The sequence below is a fragment of the Cyprinus carpio genome, chromosome A3 (genome assembly GCF_018340385.1).
Source record: "Cyprinus carpio isolate SPL01 chromosome A3, ASM1834038v1, whole genome shotgun sequence".
In the NCBI taxonomy this organism is placed as follows: domain Eukaryota; kingdom Metazoa; phylum Chordata; class Actinopteri; order Cypriniformes; family Cyprinidae; genus Cyprinus; species Cyprinus carpio.
The window spans coordinates 22,857,613-22,875,234 of NC_056574.1; the positions used below are offsets into that span (position 1 = coordinate 22,857,613).

The following is a 17,622-nucleotide window of genomic DNA, read 5'->3' on the forward strand; positions in this document are numbered from 1 at the left end:
TGAGGGAACAACATTTTTCCTGTGGCCACAAGTTTAATGTGTAAACAAACCTGCTTGACCATAACAACCCAAGATTATCAGAGATGGATTCATTTATATTTTATTTTGAATAAAGAAATTATCATATTATTTATTATAGAACTTATTACATTATTAAATTATTATATTAACCATAGGCCTTGGCTACTGGACTGTATTACATGTATTACATGTTTATCATGAATAAATGTTACATAGTGCATAATATAAAATAGGCCTACAAAAAACATTTTTATCCATCCTACAGTCTTGTAAGTCCATTAACTGATTGTCTATTTCCCGTAATATATGTATATTATTATTAGTATTATTATTATTATTATTAGCGTATTATTATTATTATTATTATTATTATTATTGGTTATATTTTTAGTTTTGTTTATATACATTTTCTCCCTTCATTCCGATCTCTTTACTTAATGTTTTGAATACTTTTGTATAATAGCTTACTGTAAATGCTCGACATGCCAATGAAGCTCTGATTATGCTGACTGGAATTTTTGCTGGAATGCAGTTTAACTTTAACATATATTTCATTTTATTTCAGCTAATTAATAGACTGTAATTATAAATACTATAATGTTTTGTTGAGGAATTAATCATTCATGTAGTTTCATTTGTAAATGAAAACACAACAGCTCATTTATCATCACACATGGGCACAAATACAATCATAAAGTCAAAACTGTATTGGCATAATTGTCAGGTGTTTATTTGCAAAATATATGGTAGGTTAGCAAATACTAGCATAATTATAAAAAACGTTAACTACGTAAAGCAATACACAAATTGAAAGGGGAAAATAAGCATAGAACAATAAAGGCACTTTTTCACTTTCACTTTTTAAATATAAAAATATAGCTCTAAGAATTTCATGTAATAATAATAATAATAATAATAATAATATAGAAATATTAAATTAAATGTTTAATGTTAATAAAAATGTTTTATCTATAGCTGATAATCCTGGGTTGCTATGGTCACACAAGTTTGTTTACATTAAACTTGTGGCCACGATAAGAATATGTCGTTCCCTCAACATAGCATCTTGAGGCCACAATATAAATGATCTCGTGACCACCACATAATCACATTCCCACAAATTAATATGACGTTCCCACAAATTAATATCTCATGGCCACAAGTTATGTCGTGGCCACGACAAAACTAAGTTAACCGACCATGTCACCTCCCGGGCACCGTACTGAAAAGACGGAATTAATAATCCTTCAATATTGATTAAGTTGTACAGACTGATAGTCAAAGCAAAATCATTTTATACATTATGATGGCCAAAAATGTTTAATCGCCTCTTACTTACCTCATATATTAATCACTAACGACTACGGGAAAGAAACAGACGAAATCCGCTATTTCTTGCAAAAGTCTCATCAGAAAATAAACGGAAATTCTGAGGTGGGAGGAGAGCGCGAGGAGCTGTCCAATCGCGTGCGACATACAGCTGAAAAAAAAACTGTCCGTTGAAAAGCGTGAGGTGGGAGGGAGCACTTCAAGCGCTCTAGACGGCTCGAATGATCGTAGCGTGTGCTGGTACAGTTCATTTAGCTCAGTCGGAGAAGTCAAATCATTTAGACCAGCGGAGGAAACGAATGAGATTTCAACCGACTGGCGCACAGTGAGCGGACCGGACCGGGCAGCAGATCTCTCACCCCCTTTCTCTTCAGCAGACTGATAAGGAGACCCAGATGGTGAGTTTCTCCGCTTTGATTCCGCTGCAGCCGGTGAACCCAACGACCCCCTCACCGTCTATTGTGGTGAGGTGCAGAGTCCGCTAGCTAGAGAGCTATCAAGAGCTAACTGTGGGATACTGGGATGAGATTTACTGCTGATGCAGTAACCCATCAATTCAGATTGTTTGCTCATTGTAGAGATGTATTTATGGGAGCGTTGAGATTGGATACAGAAGATGAATACTAATCAAAGCTGTGTTGTGGGAGGCTAACGTTAGGTCTCAGGGTACAAAGCTGTCATGTGTCTTCTTGAAGATGCGTGTTTCCGGATAAATTAAGACGGAAAAGGTACGAACGTCCGAAAAGAACGCCTTCGGGTGTTGACACCTGGTTTTCGTCGACCCAGTTTAGATCAGGGAAAGGTGGACCGGTTCTTTCGTACAGAGTCGGTCGTAAACTAACACGGGTTTTTTTTGATTTTGTTACCAGAGATTAATCGTACTTCCTCGCAGTGTTACCGTTCATTTTTTTTGCTGTTATATGATGCTTGATTACATAAAATTGCGTAGCCCAGCCTGTCTGTGTCTAATGCATCTTTTCTCCTCTCTGTTCTCTTTTACATTTCTTCTTTTCGCAGACACGTTCATCCAAAGTGACTGGTGGTATATTCAGGTTTCACGTTCTGTTTGTTTCTTTGTGTGCATTATTAATTGAGATGTTGACATTAATTACTCAACCCAAATTTACCCTAAACTGTAGGCTACTTTCATAGATCAGCATCCTTTCCTTTGACATTGTATCATGGAAAGCAGTGACTAGGACTAAGCACAGGTTTTATTTGGAAATTTATGTAAATTTATGTTTTTGATGTAGGCTACACCAGTGATTCTCAGCCTAACATTGTCAAGGTAACATGTTTGTTTAACTCCTGCCCAGCAACACGTGGCCCAAAAACATATATGCTCACAATAATAATGGGAACAAATGTATATTGACCAGTTTAAGATGATTATCTTTTTAGGATTACAAGCAATGTCACACTTGCATTCATGCAGTTGTACTTAATATCAGTATGACGGTGATTCTGTTGTAGACCTGAAACTGCTGGTAATCATAGTCGTGATGATATTCATTATTACAACATGAATGCAAGTTCTAATAGCCTGAATAATGCCCGTTTTTGTACATTTGTTCTCAGTACTAAAAGTTCAATTAAGATTTGCATGTTCCTGGTTCGGAATAGCATAACTTTAGCGACAGGGATTTTCTCAGTCTCCACACATTAATGAGAAAAAAAAGAGGAAATGTAGATGAAATGAAGTGAGAGGAAATGTAGATGCTTTGACTTCCACTTTGAAAAACTTGCCCCACTTCCATTCTGCATACTCCAGTCCAGGCTAGAGTGAAACGTCCCAGTTTTACAGTAAATATCACTACTGAATCAAATTTGAGGAACCAACTAACTGCTGGATAATGATAATGAACCAATAAAGCTTAAAGGGTTAGTTCACCCAAAATTGAAAATTAGACTGTGTTTTACTTACCGTCGAAGCATCCTAGGTGTATACGACTTTCTTCTTTCAGACGAATCCAGTCAGAATTATATTAAAAATTGTCCTGGCTATTCCAAGCTCTATCATTGCAGTCAGCATTTTATATATATATAAAAGACCATTTCTAAGTAAAATATTTCATCTCAAATCAGCAACAAATCATCTCAAATCAGCATCTCAAATAATCTCAAATCAGCAATTTCACCTGAAGTGCATAAGGTAGTAACAATGAAGAAAAATCAACATTTCAAAAAATATATTAAAGAACAGGAAATTCCCAACAATAACTTTGCTAGGTCAAAGATTTCAGTGGACAGCAAATTAACCCTTGGTAGGCAGAGCTTACACTGAACAGTGACATTTTTCCTTTTTTCCTTTTTTTTTTTTAATGAAACGATGTCAGTACATCCAGTGATTAAAGGCTGCGTTCCCCTCCATTTTCCATTATCTTGTTGCTGATTTCTTCTGAGCGAGATTCTGACACCCCTCCCCCTCTCCGCCGGAAAAACTCGAAGAATCACAAACGTATATTAGCGGCAGGTTTATTATGAAAAAATATAAATGTTAAAAATAAGGAAATTTAGGAGAATCAATGATTTGTAAACAACTTATTACCATTGTGTAAATAATATGTAGTAATCCATAAAAAAGTAACTGTAGTCTGATTACGAGTGTTTTAAAAAGTAGTTTACTCTAATTACAAGTAATTGAGTTTTGGAATCTGATTACGTAATCCAGATTACATGTAATCCATTACTACCCAGCTCTGTATATACTGGTCTCGTGAGTTTGTTTATAGGAGCAAAGGAAGCAAAGTTTTGAAACGAAATCCTCCGTCATTTTTCTTTGCAAATCCTCGGTTTGCACTTCTAATTCGTGACCGCTGTTTTGTTTTGTTCTCTCTCTACATTCGTCACTAATCACGCAACGTCGACGTCCTGCATCATCCGCCGGAATGGCTCTCGCATACCACAGATACCGGAAGTGAGAGAAAAGTGTTTATTACTTTTGAAATATGGATATTTTTCTTACAAAAACACATGGATTCGCTACAGGAGGCCTTTATTCGACCCCCGGAGCCGTGTTTTATTATGGATGGACATGCTTTATTTGATGACTTGACTGGACTGTTCAACTGCAACACCCGCTGACTGCAATGATAGAGCTTAGAATAGTTAAAAAAAAGTGAAAGTGAAAGTGACGTGACATTCAGCCAAGTATGGTGACCCATACTCAGAATTTGTGCTCTGCATTTAACCCCATCCGAAGTGCATGTGAACACACACCCGGAGCAGTGGGCAGCCATTTATGCTTTGGGGTTCATTTGATGGGCACCTACTGGTATTGAGGGTGGAGAGAGCGCTGTTCATTCACTCCCCCCACCCACAATTCCTGCTGACCCGCACTCGATGACAACCCTTCGATTGGGAGTTATTTAACCATTAGGCACGACTTATTCATCTGAAAGAAGAATAATAATAATAATAATAGTAATAGTTAATAGTTAACTTTTAATATAACTCTGACTGGATTCATCTGAAAGAAGAAAGTCATATACACCTAGGATGCCTAGAGGGTGAGTAAAACACAAGCTAATTTTAATTTTTTGGGTGAACTAACCCTTTAAATATGTGTATCTTTAGACTTTAAAGTCCCCCGGTAGTCAAATATTTTATCTCTTAAAACTTATCTTTGATCATCAAAATTACATATTTGAATGTTTTTTCTTGAATGTAACTCAACACCCTTGCCTCATTTACTATACGCTGATCTATGAATATGCAAATTATTCGCGCCTCCACTGAGTCACACCAGCCAGTGCCTCCTGATCCACTGAACTGTAGTAAATGCGAAACAGTGGCATATACGGATAATGACTGATAAAACTACTATTCTACTATTACTACTATTCTAGCCAACTACAGTGAATATTGTTACATTCGTTAAAGTTACTTACTTGATGATGTTGTGTCCTAAAAAGCCTTGAAGACTCAAATGCAGCCGTTTGTTGTAGCCGATGTGGGAGAGGTGGGTCTGACTCCAGGTTTTTTGCTGTAATTTATTTTTAGTTTTGTATTAAAAATTGTATAATTTTGGATGCTAGTGATAGGAATCGATCCCTTGACGTGATTGATTATTGGTTTGCGATGTAGCAAACCAAGGGCTGTTTCAAACCGCAATTCTGGGTCAGCCTTTTGGAAATTACAGTTTTAAGGAGAAAATACTCAGCAATGGTGTTGATTAATGGATTGGCACATGGTTTGTCTAAAAGCATATTAAAAACACCACATAGACAAATAAACAACATAAAAAAATTGGTTTTCACTACAGGGGGACATTAAAGCTTCCATTGCTTTTGGACTGTTGGTTGCTGTCATTAGTGATAGTGGCACTTAGTTTTGTGGTTAGGGATCACCATCTGGCAGTGGATTGTCTAATCAAACATATGTACGTTCTCAGTTAAATTGGCTCCATTGGGCATTCAGCAGCACAAGGAAAATGCCTGTTTCAGCAAATGATGTGCTTGAGAGATTGCGAATGCCTAAGAAAATGAGATAAATAAACTTAAATGTGATCTCTTTCGGGGTGTTGCTTTTTAATGATGCCTTCTTTAATTAGAGGTGTCTAATTAAATCAATTAATTATCTCTGTTGCTTGAATTAAGAGTAGACGGCAGAGGCCCTCAGGGTTTTTGGATGAAACTAAGCCCTGAAGATTGTATACATAGATTATTCATGTGGAGATGACAGCCTGCGGCATCAACTGTCCAGTTGTCAGAAACAAACTTGGAGGCATGCCATTCCAGGCATTTCAAAACGTTGTAACTTGCAGCAACTTAAAAGTATTTTATTTAGTTTTTTTCAAAATCTCATTCATAAAAACATCAGATTATTTAATCATGGGCATCTCGGTGTGTTGATTCATTTAAGTCTGTTCAAGTTTACGATCAAATGCAGTGTTTTCTTTTGTACAGTGTGTTTGCATGCTGTGCATCAGTAATCGTTCATGTTTGAGCTGAAAGTCACACACTGAGGTTCTAGTCCATGGTCTACTCTTAGTCTCTTGACTATTCTTAGATCTCCATACTAATGAAATTATGCCAACAAGGACTCTGGGACAGCCTCTGCAGAGTGATAATGGAACCCTTTTTTCCTCGCAAAAAATGTCTCCTTATATGGAGAAAGAGAAGAAATTAGGCTCACTCCACAGGCCTAAATAGAACTTTCCACTGAGTGACTAGCTGTAGTTGTTGTATTGGTTATCTGTGGTGTCCCAGCAAGTATGTCTTTGACTTCAATATGTATTTGTGAAATGTGTAAAATGTCTTTTTTTATTATGTTAATGCAGGTATTTTAGTGTCAGTTATTGCTATATGTTTGCCCTGTCAAGCCCTTACTGGCACTGAGTTTGACGCAACATAAGACACATCACTTGTCTCTTGGCAGTTCTGCTGAGTATGTTTCATGATTTCAGAATTGCAAAATGCACTCCATTTCATGTGATAAGATCACGGTATGGTAGATGCTGATAGCTGTGTTTTGTGAAGTATCACAAAGTGCCGATCAAGTTTTGAACTCTGTCTGAACATGTTTGAAAGGCTTCAAAAAAGGGAAGTGTCCTAGCAGTACCGATCTAAGTAAAGATCCAGCAGTTTTCTGCTCATTTTCTGAAAGTGTTTTGTGAAGTGTAGCAAAAAAGGGGCATTCTTTGGAAGACGTTTTTGAAAACAATCATTATTTTTGCCATTATGTTCTAGTGGCGCCACTTCAGCTTTAAAAGTTGAAATTGTACACCGTGCACTTTCTCTTGGTCAGAGGTGTACTGTGGAGTCAAATGAAGCATTAGACTGTTTCTCTTCAACCCTGCCCACAAGCCTTCTCTTTAAAACATACTGTACAGGTGTCTTCGGATTTTTTTTTTCTGCCTCAACACATTTAAAGTTTCACATCCATGTGTAGACTCCAGCATGAGCTTCTGTCTGCGGCTCAACGCATTGCTGAAGACTTTCAGATTCTTTTTTAGAAGTGTTTAACCCTAATGCAACTACTTTCACACTCTGACACAGGGATTTTCTGCTCTCAGCAAGTGTTCAGTCAGCTCTGACTTATGAAAATGAGAACTATAGTGGTTGTAGAAGCAGTTAAAGCCCAGGAAATAGGCCTAACGATGGCACGAAACAAAACACGAGGTAGAAATTTGACTAAGCCAAACTGAAGCCTTCATTTAAAACAAATGCAACATGTCATCCATCTATAGATTCAAGAGTAATTGGGAGGCAAATGCTTTGAGTATTTGCTTTCTGTTTTGGATCTTTTGTGAAACTGAAAAACTGAATGCTTTGAGTGGAGAAATGCACAAAATGGAAAATTACATATTGATAGGCACTAGTGGAGGAAGACTAACTCTAATTAATTAATGTATGTGTTTTGGTGCCTGAAGGCTCATTTTGTTTTCAATCATAGCTTGACTTTTGCAAAAATGGGCCCTCCAGCATCTTTTAAAACATTGCTTCTCATTCATGGAGGCCAGCAAGACTCCCTCAGGGTTGCTCGATTGTCTTATCTGTGTTGCCAGGAATTTTGACAAAAGAGTTTTGTCTTCTAAATATGACTCGGTTCTCTTGTTCTTTAGGAATTGTTAACTTGGCAAATTGTGGCAAAAAGGACATCAGCCAAACCGTTCACACCATGTTTAGGTTGCCCTGTTTTTACCTAGTATTCCAGAGGATCCATCCACAAGTGGTCACCCAAATTAAATTGCCATTTACACCTAATATTAACAGTCATCTAATAGGCATGCCACTGCATGTTGGTCAGGCATACTAATGATATTCTGTGGAATTTTGCAGTTGTACTACAAATGTAATTTGGTCCTGTGCATCCAAGATCACATCTGAAAGTTGTTTGAATGATCACAGGATGTATTAGACAGAAGGTGAACAGAGGTTGTGTGAGTTGATGACCACATGATGGTTGTTGCCTCCTCAGTTAACTGAACTTCTGCAGCTGATGGGATTTTGTCCAGCTAATAAGATTAAAAGACCATCTGCAGTCCAGTACCAGAGAGGAAGAGTAATGGAGAGGGAATGTTGTGTTTGCGCAGCTTGTGGCTGTGGGAGAGAGAGTAAAATACTGATCTTTGGTAACGGCAGGGCATCACAAATCTGTCAGTGTCTGAGGAGGGAGCAAAGGTTCAAATATGTATATGCACTGGGTCACAGAATCTGGTTGGCTGTAATTTGGAATTTAGGTAGATATCTTTTTTTCTTTGGAAATTTAGCAGACGCTTTTGTCCAAAGCGACCTACAGTGTATTCAAGCTAACATTTTTTACCTAACATGTGTTCCCTGGGAATCAAACCCAGAACCTTTTGCGCTGCTAACGCAATGCTCTACCACTGAGGCACAGGAACACTATATTGCATGTCGTGGAGTGGAGCAATGGAGATATTTAGCTAGCTTGGTCTTGCACACTCTCTCTTACTTTCTTTTGCTCAGTTTTGTGTAGTCAGAAGAACATTAGAAATTGAAAGGAGCACAAGGCTTTCTGGCATTGGCTCTGATGTCACTGATCAGAAAAGATGTGATGTTATCCTTCAGAATTTGTAAAGTGTTTTTCTTTTTTTTTTTTAATTTCTAGAAGTTATTGTAACTTCTGTGACTGAACTGTTGTGATGACCAGTTATCTTGATGATGTTTGATTATCATTGTTGTTTATTTATTTTAATGTTGTAATGCCCAATTATCTTAAATATTATTATTATTATTATAATTATAATTATTATTATTATTATAATTATAATTATTATTATTATTATTATTATTATTATTATTATTTAAATACTGTTAAGATGTTAAAAAAAAAATGTATTTTTATTTTATCTTGTAATGGCCAAAACACTCCTACTACAAATATATATATATATATATGTATGTATATGTATATATATGTATATGTATATGTGTGTGTATGTGTGTATGTATATATGTATATATGTGTGTATATATATATATATATATATAACTCCACACTACAATGATTACTTTATATGTAATGGCTTGATTGCATTTCTTTCCTTGTAAATGACATTTATATGCAATGTAGTATTTTGAAACAAGGTTGAACAAGGGAGAACATGGTGTGTTGTTTTTTCTGAGAGTGTCATTGTGAAACGCAGAGGAGCTGTGAACTGTAATGCAGTGATCTTCAGGATCTCATGACTGCATATTGCATACATAAAGCACTAAAGCTGTGTCTCAGTGTGCAGGTCAGCTGATGACTGACTTTTGAGGGTCTCTAGGGAGGGTGGATTGGACTCCATCATCACAAAGTGCATCAGAGCAGAGCACAGGAAGAAGACGTGTCATCACTCCTTCCTGCCACAGTGCAGACGGTTGGGCAGCAGTGCTATCTGTAGTTGTGTGGTGAGAGAGTGTGTTTTTCTCCGTTTTATGTACAAATAAGGCAAAAAGGGACAGATGGCACACGCTGAGATAGTACCCTGCTCCATTACTTTGTGTGCTTCTATTTTGTTTGTGTATTAACACACTCACACATCTCTAATCCCGTTTTTGCCACCATTTCAACTGTGACTGACCGGAGCATCTTTGTTTTGGATTTATTAGTTTGTGGCATCATTTTATTGCACTTCTGCTAACTAGAAGACAGAAAGTGGTAAAAACTTAGAGTAATAGAAAATGGCTCCTTTTGCACCATTTTAAATGTAAATGGTGTTTTTAACATTCATGCTAAATACAGTCCTCACAAATATGTAAATGACTCTGGCAGTGGTTCTGAAACAAAAATGTTACACAAACGTTCTGAAACAGGAAGTGGGCTGAGGGTTGTCTTGCACTCAGGGTGTGTTGTGACTTTATCAGATAAAGTTTCATTTAAACTTCTTGTTTTATGGCATACCACTGGCTAATACATAGTAAATGGTTTGTAAATGGTAAATCTTTCTTTATTGACTACTAGGGGATGACCACATTGTACAATAATAGACTTCACAAGCCAGTGCAGACACACATTGCACCTTTTGTGACACATGCTTTGAAAGTGCATTGCATTGTATATCTATTGAAAGCATTCAAAGAATTACAAAAAATGATAAAAAAGTGATATATATTATTTTGGCTTTTTATTTTACACACACATATTTTTTTTACAAAAAAAAACCTTTTTTGAGTGTAAAAAAAAAAAACCTTTAAATTGCTGGGTGTTTGACTTAAATGAAAACAAAATCAAATTAAATTTGCCCATAAACTATTTATTTTTAATATTGTCCCTTTTCTTGCTTATCGATGATTGTCCATGTGTGTTATTTTGATCAGTAACTGTCCAACAGCGCAAAACAGTTTTACTGTTTACTGCACTTTGCAGCCAATGAATCACAATTAGCTCACTTTCGCATTGAGAAATGTGGATAATTCTAAGCAAATAATTAATGATGCAGTAATTCAAGAGCATTTGTTAATACCTGATACTAATAATGTTCTTCTCCGAATCTTTTTTTTTTTTTAAGCTAATATTATCATGTTGAGGCTGAGAGGTTGTAATCTCATTTCCAGGCTTTGATGGTATGTGAGTGAGAGCATGAAGTCCTCTCAATAATGGCTGTAATTTGTGAAAAGTGCTGTTAATGGATGTATGGTGTGTTATAATGCTCATTACTGAGACTTGCTCTGCCTGTCTGAGCCAAGCAAATAATTGTAATTTTTTTTTTGTTTTGTTTTTTTACTATTAGAGATACAACAACAGTGGGCATAAGTGTGTGCCATTATTCCAGCAGATTTTTTATTTGCGATTCAAGCTCTAGATGTCCATGAAAGAGACGAGTATAGATGGTATAGTGGAGGTGGAGAGCTGCTCTTGGCTTTCTGACAGACCTGAGCAGTTACATAAAAACATGTCAGTTCAGCAGATGATTCTTATACCGCACTGCATTAACATTTAAGACAGTTTTCAGAGTCTTTTGTTGCTGCTTCAGTGTTGTGCAGGTGTGTCCCAAACCCAGACCCTGTCATTAGCATTTTAGTCTGAAATCTATCATAAACGCTTGGTTCTTAAGTTCCCAATCTCTCCTGTGCATAATTTGGTGGCCTGTTCAGGCTGGCAGCTGTTTCGATTTTAAGCGCTACCGAATATTTGGTGCAGAGCATAGACTGTATAAAAACATGGACGTAGTGTCCGTGACGTCACCCGTAGATTCCTAAAGAGCGTTTTTGATGCGCAAAGTGGGTGGAGGCGGCCATCGCCATCATGGCAGCGTGTCACCGCGCATCACTCCCGGATAATCGAAAATGGCCAAGAAGGCGGGAGTTGGTTGCTGAAGCCACGCCCACCTAGAGCGACGGCAGTCAGTGTCAGCAGCGGGAATCCACCTGTCACTCAAGAGGCCACGCCCTTAACTATGCAGAACTTTAAGGCTTAATATAATTTAAACGGATGAGTTATAAAAAAATTCACCCTCCTCACAGTTGTCATGAAGGGCAAAATTAGCTATATAGACCAAAATCTTTTATTGAACCAGGCTGTAAACGTTTTTTTTTCTGCTATAAAGTTGGGCATTTTAACATGGGGATGGGTCAATGGGATTGACTCCCTTTTGTAGCCAGCCTCTAGCGGCCAGTTGACGAATTACAGTTTAAATCACTTCCTTGTTGGCTTCAGGAGAGAGAGCGGGAGGTGGCCTCTTGGTGCAGAGTTGACAGTGGGACATGGGCTTGTGTTATGTAATGTCATTTTGTAGCTTTAGACTGTCTGAAATTGAAAGAGTGTGTGTGTGCAGGGTCTTTATTTCAAAGGGTGATTGAGTTAGAAACGTTCAACAGGCTTCATTGATCCCTCTTCATGCATTTGTGTGTGTGGGTAGTTGGGTACACAGAAAAGTGGTGTTTGTAAGAGCATACGCTAGATGGAGGGACTGGAGGAAGTGGTTGGAAAAGAACATTTTTGGAGTTAGTCAGGTTAAAATGACTGTAGTGATGGTGGATGGATGATGTGCAGGGTTATGCTGTGCTGTTCACGAGGCTCTGCCTGAAAAAGTGTTTTCATGGGTAACCTGTCTTAGGACCACTGGCTTCATGTTCTTTCTTTTCTGTGTTTTTTTGCTTTTTTTTTTTTTTTTTTTTTTTGCTTTTTGTATCCAGGACAACAGGAAGACATCTGATGACAAGCCCGTTCAGCGTTCTAAGGTATGTCACTTTATGTTCACATCCTTCTCGTCTCTTCTTATTATTTTCAATCCTATCTAACACTTCCTCTTATATCTAACACTTATATCTATCTATCTTAGTACCTTAATATAAGTATTTATGACTTATGTACAGTGTTAAGTCAAGATTCTGAAGTCATTTAGTGATATTTTGATCTGTTGTTTGATTGAAAACAAATGTTTTACCTGTGCTTGCTACCAGTCTTTCAGTTTCAAGACACAGAAGGAGACCTGTGCATCATGTGAGAAGACTGTGTATCCGATGGAGAGATTGGTGGCCAACAACCTCATCTTCCATAACACTTGCTTCTGCTGCAAGCATTGCAACACCAAACTCAGGTTAGTCACTTCCTCACCAGCATAGCCTGAGAAAACACCAAAAACAAGAGCTGTTAAACTCGTGTTGTACACTGAAAGAAATCCATTTTCTCACGAATGGTGCATGTATCTGATCAAAAATACAGTACAAACAGTAATATTGTGAAATATTATTATAATTTTAAAATAACTGCTTTCTATTTGAATTTATTTTAAAATGTAATTTTTTCCTGTGATGGCAAAGCTGAATTTTCAACAGTCGTTACTTCAGTCTTAAGTGTCACATGATCCTTCAGAAATCATTCTAATATGCTGATTTGGTGAGGAAAATATACTTTTTTCCCCCAGGTGCTTTGCCGAATAGAAAGTTCAAAAGAACAGCATTGAGACATTTATAACGTTACAAAAGATTTGTCTCTTGACTGTCAATTTAATGCATTTAATTTGTCATGTATTTCTAACATTATCTCTTGGCTGCTGCGCTTTGTAGTCTGGGGTCCTATGCAGCGCTGGCGGGGGAGTTCTACTGCAAACCACACTTCCAGCAGCTCTTCAAGAGTAAAGGGAACTACGATGAGGGCTTCGGACGTAAGCAGCACAAGGAGCTCTGGGCCTCCAAGGATGCAGAGAGCATCACCAAGACGGCATAATCCTCAGTGATTTCCAAAGCACATTTCCCCTCCACTGGCCATGATGATGACCCTTTATATACGCTGCCCACGTCAACAGACACACACATCCACACAAACACACTTACACAGCCAACAAGCAGTTGAGCCAGGTTTTTCATTATATAACACCACAATCACAGATATAGCACCATGTGATAGGGTCGAATAGCTTGCCTTTTTTGTTTGACGTTCTTTATTTTTTATTTTATTTTAATTTTGTCCTCCCACCCTACCTTCTCTGCTTAGTTTTAATTTTTATTTAGCATTTTGTGTTTGTCATTTTTTTTGTAGTGATGTGGAGTGAGCAGTTAGTTGATTGTGACCAAAATCTTTGTATCCCTATAAGTGTGATGATTCACTTACTAGCATCATTATGATCCTGTTTGGCAGTACTAGTATCATGGATTTTGTTGGTTTTCTATCGTAAGAGGTATCAAGATGGTTTAGATTATACACTCAGGTAAAGATTCTGGGTTGTTGTATCAATATTATTCAGCAATCTTTTATGTACACAGTGAACTTAAATGTTTGATTGATATTTGTCCCTCACTTCAGTTACAGCAGTCTGTACTGTTTTCAAACTAAATGGCTTAACAGAGTTCCTTAAAATGGGAAAACTATATTTTATTTTGTCTGCTTTGCTAGCACAGGGTATTTTATCTGAGAATCTATAGCAGGGGTGGCCAACCCTGCTCCTGGTGATCGACTGTCCTACAAAGTTCAGCTCCAACCCTAATCAAACACACCTGAAGCAACTAATTAAGGTCTTCAGGCTCACTTAAAAATTAAAGGCAGGTGTGTTTGATTAGGGTTGAAGCTAAACAATGCAGGACAGTCGATCGCCAGGAGCAGGGTTGGCCACCCCTGATCTATAGGGTATACTGTACTGTAAAGAACCCACTTGAGTTTTTTTTTTTTATTCTACATCACCTCTTTTCATTCATTTTTTTTATCCCTTTTTATCTTCTTTTAACATTAAGAATTGGTATTTGACAGATACTGTAAGACAAGCCTCTGTGATCTAATCAGACCATATCATTCTTGTTAAAGGGGTAGTTCACCCAAAAATGAATATTCTCTCATTAATTACTCACCCTCATTTCGTTCCAAACCCGCAAAATATTCGTTCAAGGGAACTACCAGGTTAAGGCACAGAAAAGTTACATTTGAACCACTGATGTCACATGGACTATTTTAACATTGTCCTTACTACGTTTCTGGGCCTTGAACGTGGTAGTTCCCTTGCTGTCTGCAGGGTCAGAAAGCTCTCGGATTTCATCAAAAATATCTTAATTTGTGTTCTGAAGATGAATAAAGGTCTTATGTGTTTGGAGCGACATGTGGGTGAGTAATTAATGACAGAATTTGTATTTTTGGGTGAACTATCCCTTTAAGCACCAGTATCTTTAACCAAATGTAGTTGTAAACACAATATTTGGTTGGAGTATTTGAGTTTATATTCCCTTTACTAAATATTAATCACTCTGAGTTAATTTTATTACAAATTAAGATTTAAACTTTGAAACTTAGACACAGTCTTATATCGGCCATCTTTCTGGCGCCCTCTGGTGTTTTGGATGATATTTCTTATTTGACCTAATGTTGGTTGTTCTCTGCCATCTTTTGATGCCATCTAGTGATATCTATGCTAATTTTATCAGACATAAATATTCCTTATGTCTTATTTTAGTCATATTTTTCAGCAGACTGCACATCACAATTTTTTTTTTAGATATTGTTGCTCAGTGATTTCTTGCGAAGGCATTTGTACATAAGTACAACTTAGCAGAGTGAATGTCCTGTGATGCACTGTACTGTACTTATGCCTTGCTGCATGGGACCAAGTTTGTATGACAAATTAAGATATTCACAGGGAACTAGATCTTAGTGGAAATTACATTTATGATGCTTCTCACCATTGCCTCTCCCCCCCTCCACCACTTCCTGTCATCACATAGTCTGTTTCCTGTGGGCTTCTCTGTGACAGGGTTTTATGGGACTTTGAGTACATACGTAACCGTGTGGCTCCGAAGCATTGCTCAGGAATATGGATGTGTTATGATACAACAGTGTCACCCCTAGCCAGTTTATCATTAAATTAATCACTTTTAAACTCTAAATTGACAAACAGTCAGCAGTTGGGGTCTGAGCAAAAAGGGGGTGCTGTACATCTAAATGAACACTTCCATCGCAGGTTTTATATGCACATGTCAGCATGAAACTGTGACTGTGGCCATAAGCTGTGACTTCTCCAGTGGTTAATGTATTTGTGTACAAACATCATTAATGCCATCATGTTGTTTCTTTTAATGAATGAAATGCCTCTGTGTATTAATATTGCTTTTTGCTTTTATAGTGTAACACGGTAAAGCTATTCTGATATGTCTGTATTTGTTAAAGGGGTCATGAACTGCATCTTTTTTTGTAATTTTATAATGTTCTCTAATAATTGTAATCTGCGATTCTGTCTACGCTGGACTGACACAACAGATCTCCGGATGTAAATTGATGTCCCGCTCTATTTCTGACATATAAGCATTCGCGCAGCTTCTGAAATGAAAGAGAAATTGATTCGTGACATGACATTCGCAACAGCGCTCGCGCCCGGTCTAGATCTGTTAGGATTGCAAGGAAGGCTATTTTTCACAACTTGCACAACACAGTGTCTTGTAATCTTGTAATGTCATCAGTATGGTTCTGTTGATGGAGTAATCCTGTGTTTGCGTCTCTCTAGTAGGCTATTTTCTCTCCTTCTACTACAAGTGTGTATCAGTGGGCGTGGCTAAAGAGGCAGTGATGTCGTAGCAGGCGTTGATCTTCTTTTGCGGAGGCGGTGCTTAGCCACACTATTACATCATAAAGTGGCACATTCCACGAGTCATTTTCTGAGCTTGGTTTCAATAAAAGCTGTTTTTAAACTCACAAGAAATTTTTGAGTTTTGAAACTTACAGGATGTTTTTATAGTATGGTGACCTGTTATATGTCAAAAGATCAAGGGAAATTTTGATTTCTCTGTTCATGATCCCTTTATTAAATGCCGTAAGTAAGTGGTCTGTAGATAGTTTTGCCTTTAGTTTTAGGGCCATGATAGTGGCTTGTGTTTGTTGTGTCTGCCTTCCAGTGCAATGGCCTTTTGTTTGTATGTTTGAGGAGATTCTTCATTTAGACTTGCTAAGCCATTGAAAATCATCCAAATATTTTCAACAACTTGAACATCACAAAAGTCCATGTATGCATAGTTTTAAGATGACTGTGAAATTAAAATGCATTGCAGGTTTAGATGAATTAATGAAAGCTCTTGGCATGAATGGAAATGATATTTTCATATTAAGCCTTATCATTTTTGTTGCATTTTTGCTTTAGATCCTTGAACACTTTTTTTTTTTAGCTTCCTATGAGTTTTCCCCCCAAAATCATCAGCTTTTAAAAATGTCATAATCAATTCACCTGTTAATGATTTGTTCTTATTTGCATTGCATTTTCTTTTCTGACCAAATGTGATTTTTAATTTGGAACAAACTTTCCACAGACACAAATCACTGTGTTTACGTCAGTTGTTAGTTGTGTTTGCACACAGTGCGACAAGGTACAAATGACACAATATCCTGCAAACACTTACTGTCTTTTATAAACTACAGAACAAACAGGTAAAAGGTACGCTCTTCTTTGCTCTTTTTCCTATGGATTTGTAGTTCTTGAAATGTGTGAGTGTGTCTTTGTAAATGTATGGATATTTAAGTTTCCAAAATATTATTTTTAAACGCTGTTGACACTGTCTGCATACTTTAAGTGAAAAAAAGATAAATCTGCGCAAAGTGTATTACTCTATATCTAAAACTTGATCAGTGGAAAAAGGTGGCCTTAAAGCAGAAGGAGGTCTTGGATCTTGTCTTTTCTGTCCCCCATCAGGTTTATTTTTGTCTTAAGTACTTTTATCAGCCCTCCAGTTCAACTGCTACAACAATTTATAATAAAATATGATTTTGCTTTCTTTCACTTTCCACATTGTTGTCTCGTCATTTTCTCCTCCTTTTATTTCTTGTTCTTGTACACACTTTTGGAGTAAAATAATAAATATGTTGGTGTTGACCAACCCATGGTCTGGATGTTTTCTTAGAGTGAAGAAATAAAAT

General features: G+C 37.2%; 1 protein-coding gene across 2 annotated transcripts; it reads left to right on the forward strand.

Annotated features, from left to right (window-relative positions):
* The first annotated feature begins 1,526 nt into the window (after positions 1–1,526).
* Positions 1,527–14,154, forward strand: LOC109063691 (LIM domain-containing protein 2-like). 2 transcript variants are annotated; one of them, XM_042724605.1, is made up of 4 exons: positions 1,527–1,748; positions 12,435–12,479; positions 12,702–12,838; positions 13,308–14,154. In XM_042724605.1, exons 1-4 carry the CDS (start codon positions 1,746–1,748, stop codon positions 13,465–13,467), a joined length of 345 nt encoding a protein of 114 aa, XP_042580539.1. In that variant the 5' UTR covers positions 1,527–1,745; the 3' UTR covers positions 13,468–14,154. The 2 variants fall into 2 exon arrangements, with proteins under 2 accessions (XP_042580539.1, XP_042580530.1); XM_042724596.1 differs by lacking the exon at positions 1,527–1,748 and adding an exon at positions 11,938–12,017.
* Positions 14,155–17,622: the final 3,468 nt, after the last annotated feature.

Bases quoted from the DNA above. Each gene is read 5' to 3' on its own strand.
- LOC109063691 (XM_042724596.1), top strand. The intron at 12,480-12,701 runs GTATGTCACTTT...GCTTGCTACCAG, and splicing joins AGCCCGTTCAGCGTTCTAAG to TCTTTCAGTTTCAAGACACA. The intron at 12,839-13,307 runs GTTAGTCACTTC...TGCGCTTTGTAG, and splicing joins CATTGCAACACCAAACTCAG to TCTGGGGTCCTATGCAGCGC.